Raw genomic sequence first — 16857 nt, forward strand, 5'->3', positions numbered from 1 at the left:
CCTGGATGTGAGTGGAAAATGATTATCATGTGGGTGAATATAGGATGGTACACCCGATGACTTTGGACCTCAGCAAGACAGGGGTTTCTGCAAAGGCACAGAGGAGGAACAGCTGACAAATAGTAGTGGGAATTCTGGTTAGGTATGGGAAGACAAGCTGCGGTCTGTTAAGAGGATGGGGTGAGGGGTGGGAGTTCCAGATAGCACGTTGCAAGGGCTTGGAAGGAGGATAGGAGTTAGGAGTAAGCAACTGAATTATGGGGGGAAAGGAAGTACTAGTTTTGAGAGGGATAGTGAAGTACAGGAGGAGCTTACATCTTTGACAGTGACTGGGGAGGTAGGAATGTGAGGTGTTAATGGATGTGATTCAGGCATGGGTCAGGGGGCATCACGGTTTGGTCATGGCTTACAGGAAGGCCAAGCGTGTTGTGTAGTCTTTAGAATGGACAGCAGCAATCATGAGGAGTAGCAGCTTGGCAGCTTAGTCCAATGTTGGGATAGGAGGTTATAGTAGATGATGCCACATGTGGCAGGAAGGATGAATAGGGGTGGCCACTGACCTTCCATATCTGCCTTTCTTCCCATTTCCAGGCCTCATGGCATCCTGATTTGGCTGATACTTAGCTCTGTGGGTTTTTGTCATTAATCCGGTACCAACTCACATACATGCTTGTAGCTTGTTGCTGCGGTGCTTAAGTGGGTAGTGATACTCTCGAATAGAAGAAATGGAAGGGAAGGGACAGGCATCTGAAAACTAGATTGAGATGCTTCATAGGAGGGGAGTGTAGACAAGTAAGACTTGGGAGCATCTACATATAGGGTTGGAGAAGCTGGAGTATGTAGATTGAAGATATAGGGCTCGATCTCAGGACCCTGAGATCATGACCAGAGCTAAAACCAAGAGTCAAATGCCCAACCAACTGAACCACTCTTGTGCCCTCTCTCTAGAGTTTTAAAAAGTATTCTCTCTCTGGTTCCATCTGACCTTTCTAGCCCTACTTCTACCAGTCCTATTTTGCCTCCTCCTCACTGAATCTAAACAGGCTCCCTGGCACCTAGGTTATCTACTACAATCTGTTACTCCATTTCCTAACCATACTCTGTACTTTCCTTCCTCTCATAGTTCTCTTTTCCTCTTCTACTTGGTGAAATTCTTCTCATTGTTCAGTATATGTTTATATGGCCCCATTCTCAGGGAGATATAATCATTGCTTCCTATGTTTCCCAAAGTATTTTGTGCCTAACATCCTTTACACAATTTAAAAAGTGACTTTACATGTGTTCCTTATGAGTCTACCTGATAGAATTTACCAATAAGCTAAGTTTTTCCTAAATTTTAATATGCATCAGAATCTCTTCAGATGTAAAAAAAAATTAGATGCCCCAGAAAGTTTGATTCTGTAGATTTGGGGTTGAGCCTAGGAATCTGCTCCTCCAATAAGTATGTTAGTTACTTCTGATAGAGGTTGTCCAAGGACCAATTAATGAATAAATTCCTTCAGGGCAAGGACTGCAGTTTACCCACTTTTGTGTTTTCAGAGCCAGTCATGTAGATGGCCCTAAGTAAATGTTTCTAAAATGAATGGTTTTGGGCGCCTGGGTGGCTCAGTGGGTTAAAGCCTCTGCCTTCAGCTCAGGTCATGATCTCAGGGTCATGGGATCGAACCCCATATCAGGCTCTCTGCTCAGCAGGGAGCCTGCTTCCTCCTCTCTCTGCCTGCCTCTCTGCCTACTTGTGATCTGTATCTGTCAAATAAATAAAATCTTTAAAATGAATGGTTTAGTGAGGAAGGTCTTCTAGCATATAGTGTTTGAGTTGAGGTTCAAGTTCTTTAAAAGGTGTAAGACACAGCATAAGACATTTCTCAAGTTGTTTTCAGAACACTACCTTTAGGACATGCCTTGTGGAAAAGAGTTTTTGGTGGTCAGATGCTTTTGGAAAATGCGGTCTATTGGATCTGCACCTTCCACCTTCTTAAGGCACGCTAGCATATTCAGGCTTCTGAGAAGTTCTGCGGCAAAGAAAACCTTTTTCAGGATGAATACCCAAGTTTTGTAGCAACATGGAGGGGACTGGAAGAGATTATGCTGAGTGAAATAAGTCAAGCAGAGAGAGTCAATTATCATATGGTTTCACTTATTTGTGGAGCATAACAAATAGCATGGAGGACAAGGGGAGATGGAGAGGAGAAGGGAGTTGAGGGAAATTGGAAGGGGAGGTGAACCATGAGAGACTATGGACTCTGAAAAAAGATCTGAGAATTTTGAAGGGGTGGGGTGTGGGAGGTTGGGGGCACCAGGTGGTGGGTATTGTAGAGGGCACGGATTGCATGGAGCACTGGGTGTGGTGCAAAAATAATGAATATTGTTATGCTGAAAAAATAAAAAAATTATTTAAAAAAAATTATTTTAGTAAAAATACATTTCCAATAAAATGGTCTTCTATGACTGATTATCTAAAAAAAAAAAAAAAGAAAACCTTTTTCACCCCAGACATATAAAACTTTTTCACTAAGTGCTTCCCCCACTCTCATTTTTAGATAATACCTTTTCATATCCTGTAGAACTAAATGTTCTGATGTATTCTCTTTGGGAACTGTTCACATAAGCAAACATAGAGCCAGAAGAACTGGCAGTTTATGCAGGTGATCTTTACTTGCCTAGGCTGTTCTAGAAAATAAGAGATAAAGGAACTGGGGAATAGTAACGGAAAGACATTTTTTCATAGTAGACCAGATTTTTGTCGTTTATAGTTGCTCTAAATTGTCATGTTTAGTTAGAAGTTTTGATGATTTTCAGTAGTGAGAAATAACTTAAAAGCAGCATAGATGGGTTTGAGAATGGAAGGCTTGGATTCAGGTAATGACTATTGAAATGCAAAAGAAGATAGTAAAGTGCAAGATGGATCAAAGTGCAGAATCTGGTAACTAAATCTGGAAAAAGGATTTGGATATTTTAATTCAAAGTTCTAAGTAGCTTGCATACTTTTTGGCTATATAATTAGACTACTAAAGTGAGAAACACATTGTATCATTGACAGTTGAAAAGATGTGTAAGAGAGAATAGTTCCTGTAAGTTTTCAATATTTGATTTTGTTTATTTTGTTTGTGGTTTGTATTTCTTCTAGTAGGATAAAATTTATCATAGTGGTTTATATGGAAATAAAAATTGTTAAATTGATTATCCTAGACAAAATTATGTCGAAAGTTCTGGAAAAATTAGATTCTTCTCTTTTTTTTTTTTAAGATTTTATTTATTTATTTGACAGACAGAGATCACAAGTAGGCAGAGAGGCAGGCAGAGAGAGAGAGAGGGAAGCAGGCTCCCCGCCGAGCAGAGAACCCGATGTGGGGCTCGATCCCAGGACCCTGGGATCATGACCTGAGCTGAAGGCAGAGGCTTTAACCCACTGAGCCACCCAGGTGCCCATAGATTATTCTCTTTAATGAAATGGGAAGCTGTAGGACATGTAGTCAGCTCTGCATGATTCCATTTGAGAGGCTTGTTTATCAGAAACTGGTTAGTGCTGTCAAAGCTAGGCACATCTTTATATTATAATGCATTTAATTTAGACTGTGGGGAAATTCTCCGATAGTATATATTATGAAGCAGGTACCTTAGGCCTTGAGAGTCATAGAATATTTATACTTAAGGTAAAATAGAAAGTCTGCTTTTTTCACTCATTTATACTGGAGGGCTTAAAATAATTATCAAGGAGACTTTATTATAAGATTAACATTTTTTGTAATAAGTTAATTCCCATAAAACATTTTACAGTGCTTCCTGGAATGGTAATGTTCATATCCTGTGAGCAGAGTTAGTTTGGAGACTTAGACCTCTACCACTGAACCCATTTCTTGAAAAATAAGGTGGTACAATTGATGACAGAAATGAATATCAGAAAGCTAAGTAAAAGCAGAGAAATCTTTCTGATAGGGCCTTAATACTTCTTCCTTTTTTATTTTTATTTTTTCAGACAAATGACCATGGAAACAATTGAATCTCAGCAGGATGGAAGTGTAACAGAGTCTGTGGCTGAGAGTGAATCTGCTCATATGCAGACCCAGACTGGTCAAAATTCAATCCCTACTTTAGCTCAGGTAAATTTAATGTAGGCAATAGGCAAGCACTGATGAAAGTGAAACTCTGTGGAAATAAGTATGTGCAGATTCTGTTTTCTTGAAGTTGATCTTAAGTTTACCCTGTTTCCTGGTTATCAGCCATTCTTACTGATTTGATTTCAAAGAGACGATATGTATTTGAGTTACTTTGCTTCGTAACGGACACTTTTCAGTGCTCCCTCCACCACCACTGCTATGCAAAAGGAAAAACAAAAACCTGCCCACATATGTAACCCTCAAATTACTGTTTCAGAAGGTTGGTAATTCCAAGTTGGTATAGTCTTAACTTCTCAGCTGGAAATACTACAGAAATCTTACATTTGCCTAGTATATATTTGGTTTGAGCTTTACTTCCTTTTTAGTTAGGTCTTTGAATTGGTTTCATTTAGAGACCACCAGTATGAGTTAGTGCCTGATTTTCAGCTCTTAAAACTTATTTCTGAGATATTTATAAAAATATGTAGTAAAAGCAAACACATTCTTTTATTTAGTTTGTCACGTATTTTTTGAGTACCTACTGGCTCTCAGCACTATTTAGATACATGGAGAAATGTAGTTTTTGGTCTTAAATATCTCATGGTTTAGTAGGGAAGACAGGTACTTGAATGATAGCTCCAACAATATAAGAAGTGCTATAAAATGTTAGGAGGGAGCAGCCAGGTGACCAGGAGTACTTTATGGAGGATTTGCTTTTGAGCTAGATATAAAGGATCAGTAGGAGTTTACCACGTGGACAAGGATAGGGAAGCATATTCTAGGCCAGGGAAGAGAGTGTGCAGGGGCACAAAGCCAGATTGTCGAGAAACTATGGGTAGAGGGGCTAACTGGAGCCTAACATCTGGGCTGGGAAGTTGAGCTGGTAAATGTAAGCAGAGGTTGTATACATTTGAGAGTGTAGAGTGTCCTGGATTCTAAATATTCTTGAAGCACAGTGTTCCCTGTGTTTAGAACACTAATATTTGTGTGGACTATGTGGGGGTTGGATTGGAAGTCAACCAGCCAGTTGTGGAGACACCTTTTGTGTGGAGTCACGGTAGTGTGGGTTACAGTGCAGTCTTGAGATTTTTACAGTATCTTGAAGGGAGGAGAGAGAGGACCCATATGGCTGACTGGAGGTCCAGGGGAAATACCAGGTACTTCCTGGGTTGTCTCATGCCAGACAGGTTCCTGTGAGGTCTCTTCTTTCCCAAGACTGGCCCCAAACACCCAGCCTGCTTTTCTTTCCTCATAAGAGCTCCCTGGGGGTTTTCTCACAAGTATTCTGTGAAGCTGCATCTCCCTGGCAACACCCTTCTTTGTTACCCTAGAATACAGGCATGCAGACCTTTTGCTATTTAAAGGGGTGAGGGGAGCAGCCTTTTTCTTATTAAAAAAATATATGTTCATTGTAGAAAATTAACAAAATATATATTATTATAAAGAAGAAAATAAAAACTACCCATAATCTTAACATCCAGAGATTTGGGGTATATGTCTTTTAGTCTTAGGGTCTTAGAAAAAGAATACAATACACATGTCTTTTTTCATAAATTTGCCATCTTCTAGAGTTTTTATCACTATGATTCCTGATCTTTAATTCTGCCCTTATTTGCTGAAGTGGTAGTTGAAAGCAAATCTTCCTTTTGCCTCCACTCTCCTCTCTTTAGGTGCTGGCTCACTGACCCTCACATAGCCTTCTCTCCCTCCTCTGGGCCTGCACAGTCAAAACAATACATCTCCATTGTTTAAAAATGATAATTTGCAATCCTGAGGACCTTTAGCCTGGGTGACAACCAGCTCTGTGAGCGTCAGTCAGAAGTTACTAAAGAGTTCCAGTAATATGAAGTTTAAAAAATAACCTTTGATTTATGAGCGTTTGGAATTGAATAGGAGTCCAGTGAATAGAAACTAGGTTTTCATAGCTAGGAGAAGTAAGAGGGAGAGGAGGTAGAAATTGGAAGTATAGATTCTTCAAGAAATTTTTCTGTGAAATAATAGACAAAGATGAGTCTGTGAAACAAAGGGGTGAGGACAGGAGTGTGGCAAAGTGAAGTGTTTTGAGGAAAGTGGAAGGAGAGAGAGAGAGAGACATGAGAAGGCTGAATCATATCTAGGAAAAAAACCTGTGGTTTGCATTTATAATGCTTTCTTCTTTAAAAATCTCAACTATTCAAATGTTGGTATTTATTAAATCTGGAGAGCAAGTTCATGGACTTGCTATGGTATTTATTTTCTATATATCTTAAGGGTCTGATCAAAGGACAAATGGTTTTTGTCTTTCACATATTAGGAATGTTAAGAGATTAAGAAGTAATCTGTGTGCTGATTCATTGATTACTTTGGTTAACTAAGAGTTATCCTCTGTGCCATGCACGGATCATGATTTTTTGAAAAATTAGGACAAATTCTTAGCAGTCAAAATTTTCTAAACATAATTAGATTCTAAACGGTTAGGTTCTTATGATGCCTGAAGCTGTTAATTTGTGAGTATTCATTATGATGTGATATTATGTGATAAAAGCATTAGGAAATCAGATTGAAATCATTATTAAACCTATAATGTACCTGGTGGTGGGTATTATGGAGGGCACGTATTGCATGGAGCACTAGGTGTGGTACATAAACAATGAATTCTGTTACACTGAAAAGAAATTAAAAAAAAAACCTATAATGTATGCTAAAAGTGACTCTTCTGAATAATTCCTGATGTCCTTGTATACTTGATACTTGTTTCATTTTTTTCAAAAAGGACGGTTTGGTATAGGTAGGACTTTATAACACTTAATTTCCTTGTTACATGGTCAAATTGTCATTAACTAGTGTGGGCACAAAAGGTGTGACAAAAAGATTCCGTCAGTTTCATCCTTTGCATCTGGTCATTTGAGAGTAGTAGTTTTGAGCACCATGGACTTTCTAAAGCTTCCGCCCATCAGGGTTACTCTGAAATCATCACATTCAGGAAGATCTGACAACTCGAGGCTGCTCTTGGCCCTCAGGCCTCCATGTGCACCAAACGAGGCTAGAGTTTTAAGTTTCCAGTTTTTCTGTTTTATAACTTCCCAGATATAAATGGAATCTTTCCCTTCTACCTGCAGTCAAAAGTAAATAGAAGTCACAGTGGTGATAATGTCAAAGAGCTGAAAGCAGGATTTGCCTTAAACAGATCCTGAGGGTGACAGATAGTTGAGGTTAAATCCTGACTTGGCTTTCTTCTTGCCTGAGATATTTTTTATGTTGATTTATTTTTAATTGAAGCTGCTTTCTTGTTTGTTAAGTGTATGTATTGCTATGTAAGACTACTTTCTATTCCCCTGTGCCCCTGGAAAAACAATTGGTAATAAATTGGAGAGTTTATTTTAAATAACCAAGCCAGGAGGAAACCCTGTCCAAAAGCCAAGATGGTGGAAAGCAAAATAAATAAATAAATAAATAAATAAATAAATAAATAAATAAATCTAGATATATATATGTATGTATGTATATTATATACAAATATATATGTATGTTATATACAAGTAGTTTTAAATATATCCTCCGGAAATAATATAATCCTTAAATGGGTAATTAAACTTTCTTTTCTTTTTATTTTTTTTAAAGATTTTATTTATTTGACAGACAGAGATCACAAGTAGGCAGAGAGGCAGGCAGAGGGAGAGGGAGAAGCAGACTCCCTGTTGAGCAGAGAGCCTGATGTGGGGGGGATCATGACCTGAGCCGAAGGCAGAGGCTTTAACCTACTGAGCCACCCAGGCGCCCTAAACTTTCTTTTATAATGTAAGATTTCAAACATATACAAGGTAGGATAATGCTATGTATATAAATTTATGTATACATAAACTTGATAATTAAGATTTTGTAGCCTCATCTATCTTCTTTTTTTTTCTGTTTGTTAAAGTATTTTAAGCAACTCTGCAGATCTCAGACATGTCATTTTACTCCTACTTACTTCTGGGTATGCAACTTATAAAAGATTATAGACATTTTTTATGTAACCAAATGTCACTGTCATACCTAATAAAATGAAGCATAATTCCTTACAATGATACGCACTTCTTGTTCACATTTCCCCATTTATTTCACAAATGTGTAATCTACTCTGAAAGTAAGAGTGAGGACACCCTGAACTTTTCTTGTTGGATGTCCCTTGGGAGTTGTTAATGTCTCCAGAAGATGTGGATAGGCAAAGTAATCCTCATGGAGCCGCTGGAAAGGATGTGCTTTAAAACCAGCTTTCCAAAGCTTCATGCCTAGTAGCTGCTGCTGAAGCCTGTGGGCACCTCACCTCTCAAAGCTGAATAACTCTTTTTTATAAATGACCAGTTCTCTAGGTGTCAGCAAAGGTGAAAGAAGCAGAAGCAGGGAATCCTAGAGCTTGAAGCTCTAGAGATTATCAGGGTCAGCACAGTGCCTGAAGAGAATGTGTTCTGATATAAACATTAATCTTCCCACAGACCTGTGTGTTTTTGGAAATGAGATTATAGGGAGCAGAGAAAACCACTTGGGAATGTTGTTCAAGGATTATACTCTGCTAATCTCCTTTTTTATGCCGTCTGTTCTAAATGCAAATAGTATGTAAAGGAGCGCCTCAGAATAAAGCCGGCCTTGGCATGCAGTGAGGGATTGAAGTAGGGATGATTTAACAAAGGATATATTTTAATGTATGAGTTGTATGTTTTCTGTTTCAGTCTGGTGGGAAATTAGAATGACGTTTCTCATTACTTTGGCTGGCTGTGCCAAAAATCCATCTTCTTGGTTCTAAGTAGGACCAGGAAGGATGTGGATGAGTATCAGAAAACAAAACAAAAATGCAACATTTGCTATTGATAATGGGTCAGCAACATCATATTTGTATATTAAAGATGGTCTGCATTGTGTTTTGTTGATCTGGTATATCTACTGCCAGCTAAGTAGATATAATTTAAGCTTAGTGTTCAACTGAATCTTGTTTTTTATTTCAACATACTAATTCCCTTACTTGAGTGACTTTTGCAGAAAGAGAAAAATGTTCTTAAGATTTTGAGGTAAAAATTTTTCATTTCAGTATTGACTTTCTATTGCTCCTTATTTTTTTGTATTCCTTCCTCTGGCTCGTTTTCATTGCTTTAATTTTTTTATATAACGTTTTACTTCACCTAGAATTCTCTCTAAAAATGAGCAAAAGTTGGAAGAAAAAGTAAAACTGAATTTTTTTCAGTAAATGCTAAATCTGTGTTGTATGATGTTCTTTAATCAACTAATTCAAGGAAATATACTGTTTTAAAATGTAACTCATTCTTGAAGGTAGTAATTCAATGTATGAGGGACATAAAAGTAGTTGGTGAACTGCTAATAGCAGAGATTATTTTGTTCAATTTGAACAAGAATTTGTTATATATTTGTACTTGTATTTTGTAATTTTGTATGTGATAACACATTTCTTTAAAGGTTACTTTTTGGCTTTTGAATGCCCTCCGTTTTCATCTTAGTGATAATACTTTGAATAAAATTTGATATTTCAAAGATAATTTAAACAGATATAAAGGAATCAGCCAAATTTCAGAAAAAGATTTTATTTTTATGCTTAAAATCAGAAAAATACATACAAATTAGTTTTAGTGTTGGAGAGATTGTTAAAGATTTTCTGTCATTTATAATGATTTTCAATGGGGTTTGGATACTTTTTGTTTGATGTTCCAAGTTCTTCATAGAGAGAGGTGATTTGTCACTAGCAATAATGGGAGAACAACTGAGTATAAACATAGTTATTCTTTTTACCCTTTTCTTTATGATTTCTTTTTTGTAGTAAAGTAGACTAGGGAAAGGTTTATAGGGGAGCTGTTGTTTAAGGGGTCTAGAATTTCAGATTTGCAAGATGAAAATGTTCTGAATAATCTGTTTCACAGCTGTGAATATTACTACTGAACTATATAAACTTAAAGATGGTTAAGATGGTAAATTTTATTCTACATTATTTACCACAATAATGAAAAAAGAACAACGAAGGGAGTAGACATTGAAGTTTGAAGAAAAAGTGTGAATTTTTGTAGGTTCTACTTTGAATAATATTCAGTTATTTTACTTTGCCTGATTTTAATTTTTAAAGTTATTACAAGCTTGGTAAACCCCAGACTGTTAAAAGAATTACATTTGTTAAAGGAATTACAAAACACAGAGGCTTTTGGAAATTTTCACTCTATTGATTAATTATGATGACATCTTATTAGTGTTCTTCAGAAATGAGAGTTTTCTGAGCCCTGGCAGAGAAAAATCTCTAGTGGTTCTCCAAAAAGACATGGGAGAGAAAAGCCTGCTTATGGTAGTGAATGTATTAGGTAGACACACTATCAGATAAAGATGATGCAAGCAGAAATAGTCCAGGAAAAAAATTTACCTTTAAATAGGTATGTTCTGTATAGCAGTAAACTTCTATTTTGGCAGATAATAAATACCTTTATGTATTTGGTATCAGATATGTTAATACACTGTGATAGGTATTGCTAGTGTAAGTTGGTCTCCTTGGGTCCTTAGAACTTTCTAGTTTTCCCTTTTTTAAGGGCTTATTTACTGCTTTCTACTTGGTGTAAGGAAAAAGAGTCAATGTATACATACATATACAGTTTGAATTAAATGTAGTTTGTTTACTTAAAAGTAGTGGTGCAAAGTATTTTTTGTACTATATTTTAACACTAAAGACGCAAAATTATTTTTTTAAAAAGGTGTATTTATTTTAGAGAGAGAGAAAGCGAGCATGAGTAGGGGGGCAGAGGGAGATAGAGAGAACCCCAAGCAGATTCCCTGCTGAGCGTGGAGCCTGACATGGGGCCCGATCCCACCACACTGAAATCACAACTGGAGCCAAAACCAAGAGTCAGCTGGCCAACTGAGCCCTCCAGGTTCCCTCAAAATTATTTTCCTAATGTTTATATATAGTTTTAAGCTAATACTTAATTGCCTGAATTCTTTGATTTTCATAGATTAAGATGAAGGAGATGAAGTGTCAAGTGCAAGTACAGTGCTTGGAATGTGCAATAATTGTTTGCTTTTATCATTCTGCTAACTTGCCTCAAATGATTAGAATGGTAGCAATTAGGCCAGTGGTTGCAATTAGGCTTTAAGAGGAAGTGGCTTATGTTGTTTTAAAAGTATGTTTTATTAGGAATTCATTTGAAAGTAATATAACTCTACTTACTATGCTTAAACAGACCTTCAGAGGGTGTAGAAAAGGAAAGCTACTGGGCACCTGGGTAACTCAGTCAGTTAAGTGCCAAGCAGAGAGCCCCAACCCAGGACCCTGAGATCATGACCTGAGCAGAAGGCAGAGGCTTAACCCACTGAGCCACCCAGGCCCCCATACCTCCCATCTTTACTGGGAAAAAAGAAAGGTCGCAGTACATGCTCAATTAATTAGTCATCCTAAATGCCATGGGGCATCCTGCTCTGCAGGGAACCTGCTTCTCCCTCTACCTCCCTCCCTCTCTTATGAATAAATAAAAAAATAAAATCTTTAAAAATTCGTAGTAGTTTTATATGCAACATTCTGATATGATGCCATGAACTTACTTTAAATGGTATATTTTATGCTCCTAAATTTTTGTACTTTGGATTTCTTTTATTTATTTTTTTAAAAAGATTTTATTGGACGCCTGGGTGGCTCAGTGGGTTAAGCCGCTGCCTTCGGCTCAGGTCATGATCTCAGGGTCCTGGGATCGAGGCCCGCATCGGGCTCTCTGCTCAGCGGAGAGCCTGCTTCCCTCTCTCTCTCTCTCTGCCTGCCTCTCCATCTACTTGTGATCTCTCTCTCTGTCAAATAAATAAATAAAAATCTTTAAAAAAAAATAAAAATAAAAAGATTTTATTTATTTATTTGACAGAGATCACAAGTAGGCAGAGAGGCAGGCAGAGAGAGTGAGGAAAGCAGGCTTCCTGCTGAGCAGAGAGCCCGATGCGGGGCTCCATCCCAGGACACTGGGATCATGACCTGAGGCGAAGGCAGAGGTTTTAACCCACTCAGCCACCCAGGCGCCCCTGGATTTTTTTTAAAGGGATTTTTAAATATTGCAGGAATTTCTTTATGCCATTTTGCGTCCGAAAATCTAAAATATAATCTATTACTAGATTTTACATTTTATATTAAGACCAGGTTTCATTATAATGCTTTTTTAGGTGCTTAATTCTTAGACTTGCCTGTGTATGAATTCTGACCTTTGGACCGAAACTGAAAAAACTTAAGGATGCAATTTAGTCTAGCCATGTTTTGTCACTGATTCAGATTTTGACTTGTTTTTTTAATGTAAATCATGGGTTCTTTCTTCTTCACCTGAATTTTGGGAAGACCTTGAAAAGTATTTTATTATTACTTTTTTTAATTTTAAAAAATTATTTATTTGACAGAGAGAGAAAGAGAGAGAGATCACAAGTAGGCAGAGAGGCCGGCAGAGAGAGAGAGAGGGGGAAACAGGCTTCCTGCTGAGCAGAGAGCAGATGCAGGACTTGATCCCAGGACCCTCAGATCATGACCTGAGCTGAAGGCAGAGACTTAAACTGCTGAGCCACCCAGGCACTGGAAAAGTATTTTAACCTTCCAGATCAGAGGATTAATACTTGTAAATTGTTTAAGTTCCAAATTCTTGACTAAATTACTTAAATGCAACAATAATAAGAATAACAAAAGTGGGTATTGAATACTCAGTCTGTGCCAGGCCTTTGACTCTGTCCTCACAACAACTTTGTAGAAAGATACTGCTTTCATTCCGCCTAGCAGTGGTGGAAAATAAGGTGTAGAGAGACTGAATGAATAACTTGTCTTAGGTCACACAGCTAGTAAGAGGCAAGGCCAAAATTAGAACCCAGGCTATCTGGCTTTAGATTTAATCAAGCTCTCTACTCTTTATTGTAGAGTAATATAGTATGTAATACAACCCTATGTAATAATACATAGGGTATTCAGTGTTGAACTGAACCATATAGAGGGCATTGCCTTGGAAATTCCATAACAATTGAATTTAATAATAAAAATAGGTTATATATTGTTATTTTATATGTACACATATATATTATGTATATATGTGTGTGTATATAGACACATAAGCAATACTATGCAGTACATGTTGTATATGTACTGTATATTGTTACTCCTTCATTCTTTTCTTTTTTTTTAAAGATTTTATTTATTTATTTGACAGAGAGAGATCATAAGTAGGCAGAGAGACAGGCAGAGAGAGAGAGGAGGAAGCAGGCTGCTTGCCAAGCAGAGAGCCCGATGTGGGGCTCGATCCCAGGATCCTGAGATCATGACCCGAGCCGAAGGCAGCGGCTTAACCCACTGAGCCACCCAGGTGCCCCTTACTCCTTCATTCTTAAGTGGCAGATTAAGATAGTTCTATATTTAGATCCCCACTCCGTTTCTGATCTGGGATATGTGAAGAGCATTAGAAAATTTAGATTTTATCCATTTTGATGTATTAGTAATTGTTTCCATATATTTTCTGGCATCAGTAACTATTCTATGTGTTGAACCATCACTCTGGGGCCAAGAGTATGAGAGCACCCAGAGCTTTAGTCTTACGTTTTATGAGATGATGAAGAAATCAGTCCCACTGCCTTTGGTAAAATCAATTTATTGGGTGTTTTCCTGGCAAGAAGCCAGTTACTTGTTATATCCACCAGATTTGGGGCCAGAGTTGTTATTATTTTTTATGTGTGGTAAGAAAATAAATAAATACAATCTGCAGTCCTGACCAGTTTAAGTGTACAGTTTAGTGGTGTTAGCAATACAGTGTTGTGAAACAGATCTCCAGAACATTTTCATCTTGCAAATCTAAAGCTCTATATCCATTAAACAAAAACTTTCTTAATACCCCTGCCTTCAGCCCTGGTAACTACCATTCTACCTTCTGTTTCTGTGAACCTAACTACTTATAGGTACTTGATATGAGTGGATGCATCAGTATTTGTCTTTTTGTGACTAGCTTATTTCACTTAGCATAAGGTCCTCAAGGTTTATCTGTGTCAAACTCTGTGGTGGGATTTTTTTTCCTTTGTGAGGCTGAATAATATTCCTTTGTATGTATATACCATGTTTTATTTACTATTACTATTTTTAAAAAATTTTATTTATTTATTATTTATTTATTTGTTTTAAGATTTATTTATTTGACAGAGAGAGCTCACAAGTAGGCAGAGAGAGAGAGGGGGAAAGCAGGCTCCCTGCTGAGCAGAGAGCCCGATGCGGGACTCGATCCCAGGACCCTGGGATCATGACCTGAGCCAAAGGCAGAGGCTTAACCCACTGAGCCACCCAGGCGCCCCTCTTTATTTTTTAACTAATTTATATACCCACTGTGAACCTCAAATCCATGACTCCAAGATCAAGAGTCCTACAATCTTCCACATGAGCCAGCCAGATTCTACTATTACAGTTCTTAAGGGTTTTTGGTATTTTTGTTTTTTTTAATTTTTATTTTTGCCAGTTCAGTAGTTTGTAGGACTTACACAAAGTTATTGATAGAACAAATAAAATAATTCAAGTGAATTAAAGTTTGCTTCATAGACATTCTTATAAAGAGCTTTTTGCTTGGAAATAAAGATTAATATGAAGTTTGGGTAATAAGTGGTTTTAGGCATTCATTTCGTGGTATCTGGCTTTTGACATACACATTTCTTAACAATTATTAGAAATGATCTACATTATTGTTAAGAATAGTTTTATTATTTACTATTTGTTCTTACAAGATGTCTGCTGGGTATATGTTCTTTTGGGCTCTGATCTCACTGAAACTTCATTATGTACACTTATTACTTGCATCTGACTAGTGATTATGACCGATTTTAGTTTCAGTCTTACTGAAGGCAATTATAGGATTGATATTTAAAAGTCTTGGAGTTAAAAGAATTTTAACTGCTACAAAGATAATATTCATTTTCATAATGCTTTTAAAATATGATAAATGAAACACATATTGGTTAGAATATAAAATGATGCTCCTATTGCTACAAATAGAAAACTAAAGATACTCTACAGATTAGGTAGGAAAAACAAATCAGCTAGAGTATTGTTTTTCAAAGGTTAAAGAATCCCTAGTTTTAATTTGTCCTCAAAAGATCATCACTGCTTATTGGAAATATAATGAAAATAGACTGTATAATTAAGCATGATTTAATTTTGATATTTGCTTTGCTTTCAAGGGAGAATTTTTTAAAAGATTTTATTTATTTGAGCAAGAATGAGAGAGAGCAAGCCTGAGTGAGGGGAGGGGCAAAGGGAGAGGGAGAAACAGACTCCCCTATGAGCAAGGAGCCCAATGTGAGCCTTGATCCCAGTATCCGGGGATCGTTAACTGAGCTGAAGGCAGACACTTAACCAACTGAGCCACCCAGACGCCCCACAAGGGGAGAATTTTTTTAAAAAGACTTAATATTCAGCCATTTATATTCACAGTACCAGAAACAGTGATCTACTTCCCCCTTCTCGTTTTATTTGGATTATAGATTTCAGATGGCAGTTGTTTATGCTCTACACATACAAAAAGCATGTGAGGCAACAGCATTCCCATGTAATTCTCTTTAGAATTTTAACATGGTAGATATACAAATATGAGTCTTATGTGGTTAACTCTGTTATCAATAAATATTTTCAACTGAAATTCTCAAGGTAAATTAGGTAAAAAAAAATTTATAATTTAACTTATTTATTTGAGAGAGAGCAAGAGAGTGTGAACAGGGGGAGGGTCAGAGGGAGAAAGGGAGGGAGAAGCAGACTCCCTGCTGAGCCAGGTGCCTGACATGGTTTTTGATCCCAGGACCCTGGGATCATGACGTGACCTGAAGGCAGATGCTTAACCCACTGAGCCACCCAGGTGCCCATAAAATTAAGTAAAATTTAACTGTATTGAATTTTGCAATCTGTTAGCCACACTTAAAAAAAAAAAAAAAAACTGCAATGGGAAAGAAAGACACTAAAATGAGACCCACTCTACATTTTTCATTTTGTGTTCTCTTTATTTAGTGCAATTAAGCACAACTTTAAAAAAATAAAATGAGGGGTGCCTTGGTGGCTCAGTGGGTTAAGCTCGGCTCAGGTCATGATCTCAGGGTCCTGGGATCGAGTCCCGAATCGGGTTCTTTGCTCAGCAGGGAGCCTGCTTCCCTCTCTCCCTCTCCTCCTGCCTCTTTGTCTACTTGTGATCTCTCTCTGTCAAATAAATAAATAAAATCTTTAAAAAAAAATGAAATATTTTACACCTATATTCAAGTGTTCACTCTCATTATTTTCCTATTTTCAACCTTAAAAATATTTGAAATATTCTGTAAACACTTTTTTTCCTTACAGAAGAAACAGACTATTAAGAATCTTGTCTTAATACACAGAAATCAAGGGGCGCCTGGGTGGCTCAGTGGGTTAAGCCGCTGCCTTCGGCTCAGGTCATGATCCCAGGTCCTGGGTTCGAGCCCCGCATCGGGCTTTCTGCTCAGCGGGGAGCCTGCTTTCTCCTCTCTCTCTGCCTGCTTCTCTGCCTACTTCTCTGCCTACTTGTGATTTCTCTCTGTCAAATAAATAAATAAAATCTTTAATAAAAAAAAATACACAGAAATCAAGATAATTTTCCAACTTCATGCTTGTAATAGCATGAATTGAAAATGGATTTCAATTGTAGTCCTTTAAAATTAAAATAGACAAGGTATAGATTTTATTTCTCAGGAGCAGAATTGATAGTGAAATCTGCTATATTGTGAATTCATATTTTTTCATCCTTTATTAACTGTCTTGAATGCAGGCCCA

General features: G+C 37.2%; 1 protein-coding gene across 19 annotated transcripts in view; it reads left to right on the plus strand.

Annotated features, from left to right (window-relative positions):
* Window positions 1-16857, plus strand: part of CREM (cAMP responsive element modulator) — a 72058-nt gene that overhangs the window by 14887 nt on the left and 40314 nt on the right. For all 19 annotated transcript variants that reach the window (XM_047740631.1, XM_047740637.1, XM_047740648.1 and 16 more), the window contains one exon: window positions 3977-4100. In XM_047740631.1, coding sequence (XP_047596587.1) covers window positions 3977-4100 — 124 coding nt within the window. The remainder of the gene's footprint in view (window positions 1-3976; window positions 4101-16857) is intronic.

This window comes from Lutra lutra, chromosome 8 (genome assembly GCF_902655055.1).
Source record: "Lutra lutra chromosome 8, mLutLut1.2, whole genome shotgun sequence".
In the NCBI taxonomy this organism is placed as follows: domain Eukaryota; kingdom Metazoa; phylum Chordata; class Mammalia; order Carnivora; family Mustelidae; genus Lutra; species Lutra lutra.